The following is a 3,175-nucleotide window of genomic DNA, read 5'->3' on the forward strand; positions in this document are numbered from 1 at the left end:
CTTTCACGTTTTTATTTTTTTTCTTGTTGGTGTGTTTAAAATGATGTTCAAACGTCCATATTTATAGGAAATTTTTGAATCTGGTAGTTGAAAGTTTACTACGAATTTACGCTGAAATTTAGTTAGGTAGCCGAAACAAAAAACGTGTTACAACTACAAAGTTGGTGGACTCAAAATTTTGTCGTTAAGTAAACGTAAATAATTTCCTCGTAAAGTAGAATCTCTATTGTTACGTCGAATTTACGAGGAAAAAATTTTTCCTCGTAAAAACCACGTTATGTACGTTGTGTTTACGAGGAAATCGTTTCGTCGTTATTTTACGACGAACTAACGTTGCTTTTAGATTTCTTCGTAAGATACTCGTAAAGTCGACGTAAATTTACGAGGATTAAATTTTTTCATTAATTTTAGTCGCTATAGTTGTGTTTTCTTGTAGTGTTTTTATTTTTAATTAAATTTCGGCTGAAGATATGAAAATTGGAGTCAAAGAAGAAAAAATACTTTATGTTAGGGTAAAATTAAATCAATTCTTGGTAATCTAACTAATACTAAAAGGGATATATGAGGAGTAGGGAGGTTCTCCACGTCCCCAAATAAAATCGACCAATCAGAACTCTCTTTTTTGCCACGTCAGCGACTTCCTTATATAAGTGGGTTCCGCATAGAAATTAAATGGTTAGTTAATCTTTACGTTTGTTATTTCCATCTGTTTTGTGGCATCACTCACTCCAATGCGTTCGGTGGCCCATTAATAGAATGTCCAGCTTAGGTCCATTTTACTAAAACCGTATTATGATAAAAAAAAATAAAAACCCTTTCGTCTTCAGTTTAGATTTTTAGGGTTCATCATATCACAAACCTTAACCTTTATACTTCTCAAATTGAATCCTTAAACTCTTAATCTTCATCTATCTCTACATCTTCCAGTCTTTACTCAACCCTTCGATAATGGCTGGGTTATATATCCGCTTCGAATTTCTCCCAGTTCATGTCAAACACCAGGCCCTTGCATCTCATTTCAATTCACAGTTTTTCTGAACCGGATTAGATTTCATCCACTCATCGAAAATGTCTTCCTCTGATTTTTCTGTTGCTCAAGCGAGTCATCTCATTCCATGCCCCCATATATGATATATGGGATTCGCGAAACGTCAAGACAAACGGTGAATTTATGAGAACCACCCTTCTCTTAATGGATGAAAAGGTATCATTATCTTCACTTTATCACAAATCGTATACTCCAACTCTGCCTTATCAATTCTCTAAATAATGTGTGGTTTTACTCTTATGTCTCCTTATGCAGAATTTTGTGATCCACGATCGCAAGTTTGACCATCTCTCTTGCAAACACAAACATAGAACTCCCTGATATTTTTAAGGAATTTCAAAAAAAAATTCCTTACCATATAATTATGACACAACCATAGTGTAATATTTGATTTCGTTAACTTTCAGATGTTGTTGGGCAAATTTGGTCCGTCCAAGGGTGTGCCCTTAACAACGCTGCAGCAACAGCTCGATTTGTGGTACGCTTTCTCATTGACACATAAAGTCATTAACTGAGCTACAAAAAATTATAATCCTTATCTCCATTTCCTCCTTATTTGAAATAACTCTTATATTCTCCAATACCAGTACGGTGGTTGTTTACTTGTCCTTATGGGACAAAGTTGCAGCAACGTTCAGGGGTCTTCTAAGCTCTGGCAATAAAACCCAATCTGTCAATCCTAAAATTATTGAGGTATGGTCATGTATTGTTAAGTTTACAACATGTTTACTTCTCTAGTTTCCGTAAATCTTTTACTTAATACCAGAGTCTGGAAAACTTGCTTATGCAGGTTACCTCTATCTAAACTCCACACCCACATCCAAGTTTTATTTTGACAGGAACATTCCTGCCATCGAAGAGTTCACAAGCAGGTTACAACTAATTATGTCTTGGTTTAAACTCAAATTTAAATGTCTGTCAATCTTCGTCAAACATACGTTCTTCCTGCAGTTTGGGAGGTGCAGCAGCAGAGGTATTCCATGTATTGATACCATGGAAGGGATCAAAAAGAAAGAGCTTGTGTCAATTGGAGATTTAAACACGTTCATCTCCAACTCTAGCGATCAGGTAACACTCAGGGGTTGCAACAAATTTAGTTAATTCTTTGTGTCTTATAAATTGCACGAGCAAATGGTAACTCTTTTGAATCCGTTAAGACAGAGGAAGCCGATCTAGACAGAAAAGATTTAATCACATGGTAGCAGAAAAGATTTAATCACATGAAACTGAGACAGAACCAACTTATTAAAGATAACAAAATCTTACCCTGCCTAATCGTCCCCAACTTTAATGCAGCTGCAGAGAAACCAAATGGAGAAAGAGAAGAAAACAAAAAACACTTTAGCAGCAACTAAAAAAAAACCTTCGCTTAATCTATGCCCTCCAAGCAACACATGAACTTAAATAGAAAGGATGAAGAAACATACAACTCGAGCTGCAAAGGCACTACAACGCTGTGGAGCCTGGTATATTGTACGGTCCACGATATTATACATTAGCATCAATATAACCTTGTTATACGTTTGCATCGATATTATACGTCAGCATCTATATAATCTTGTCGGGACAATCTCAGTAGCATCACTGATCACATACTTTAAGCATGTCATCTTCCTGCGCAGAAAATTAAAAGCAAACGTTTTTAAAACCAAAAGATCAATCCTTTGATCCTCCAACACTATTCCACAACAGAAAAATAAAGAACAAGACACTAAAATTTTGAAATCGAAAGTAGCAAGGAGATGATAACAAAAGTTAGAGTGATCGAGAGGGTGGCCTTGGAGAGACTGGTCCCTGTTTTTCAATTCTGCAAGAATGATGAAGGAATTAGCCATTCTCGGATGGGTTGCTAAGAAAAAATTGCTTTTGGATATCGTTTGAGTTGTACTGATCATCGCATGAAGGACCGATATTTATAGTCGAAGCTTCAACGGTTACTGTGGAAAACGAAGAGATAGATTGATTGCTTCAAGTAGGCGGAGTAATAACGAAAAACTCAAGGAGTAAAGAAATGATTTATGGATTGGTGTGAAGTTACTGAATTCGGATCGGCGCTTAAAGTCTGAATCTCATCGTGGAGTTCACACGTGCAAGAGGATTAGGAAGAGGAAGGCGAAACCTAATTTT

At 36.2% G+C, this 3,175-nt stretch overlaps 1 protein-coding gene and 1 long non-coding RNA gene across 3 annotated transcripts; one reads left to right on the top strand and one right to left on the bottom strand.

Moving 5' to 3' along the window:
* The first annotated feature begins 805 nt into the window (after window positions 1-805).
* On the top strand, window positions 806-2,533 carry LOC106316639. 2 transcript variants are annotated; one of them, XM_013754518.1, is made up of 6 exons: window positions 806-1,163; window positions 1,304-1,526; window positions 1,636-1,741; window positions 1,888-1,920; window positions 2,000-2,116; window positions 2,345-2,533. In XM_013754518.1, the coding sequence occupies exons 2-6, from the start codon at window positions 1,456-1,458 to the stop codon at window positions 2,444-2,446; spliced, it is 429 nt and encodes a 142-aa protein (XP_013609972.1). In that variant the 5' UTR covers window positions 806-1,163; window positions 1,304-1,455; the 3' UTR covers window positions 2,447-2,533. The 2 variants fall into 2 exon arrangements, 1 of the variants encoding a protein (XP_013609972.1); XR_001264910.1 differs by lacking the exon at window positions 2,345-2,533 and having other exon boundaries at window positions 1,839-1,920.
* Window positions 1,833-3,175, bottom strand: LOC106316640. The gene is made up of 5 exons (XR_001264911.1): window positions 3,087-3,175; window positions 2,476-2,985; window positions 2,315-2,344; window positions 1,987-2,220; window positions 1,833-1,895 (listed from the first exon to the last, which is right to left on the bottom strand). It is a non-coding gene; the product is annotated as an uncharacterized LOC106316640 (long non-coding RNA).

The sequence above is a fragment of the Brassica oleracea genome, chromosome C9, assembly GCF_000695525.1.
Source record: "Brassica oleracea var. oleracea cultivar TO1000 chromosome C9, BOL, whole genome shotgun sequence".
NCBI classification, from domain to species: Eukaryota; Viridiplantae; Streptophyta; class Magnoliopsida; order Brassicales; family Brassicaceae; genus Brassica; species Brassica oleracea.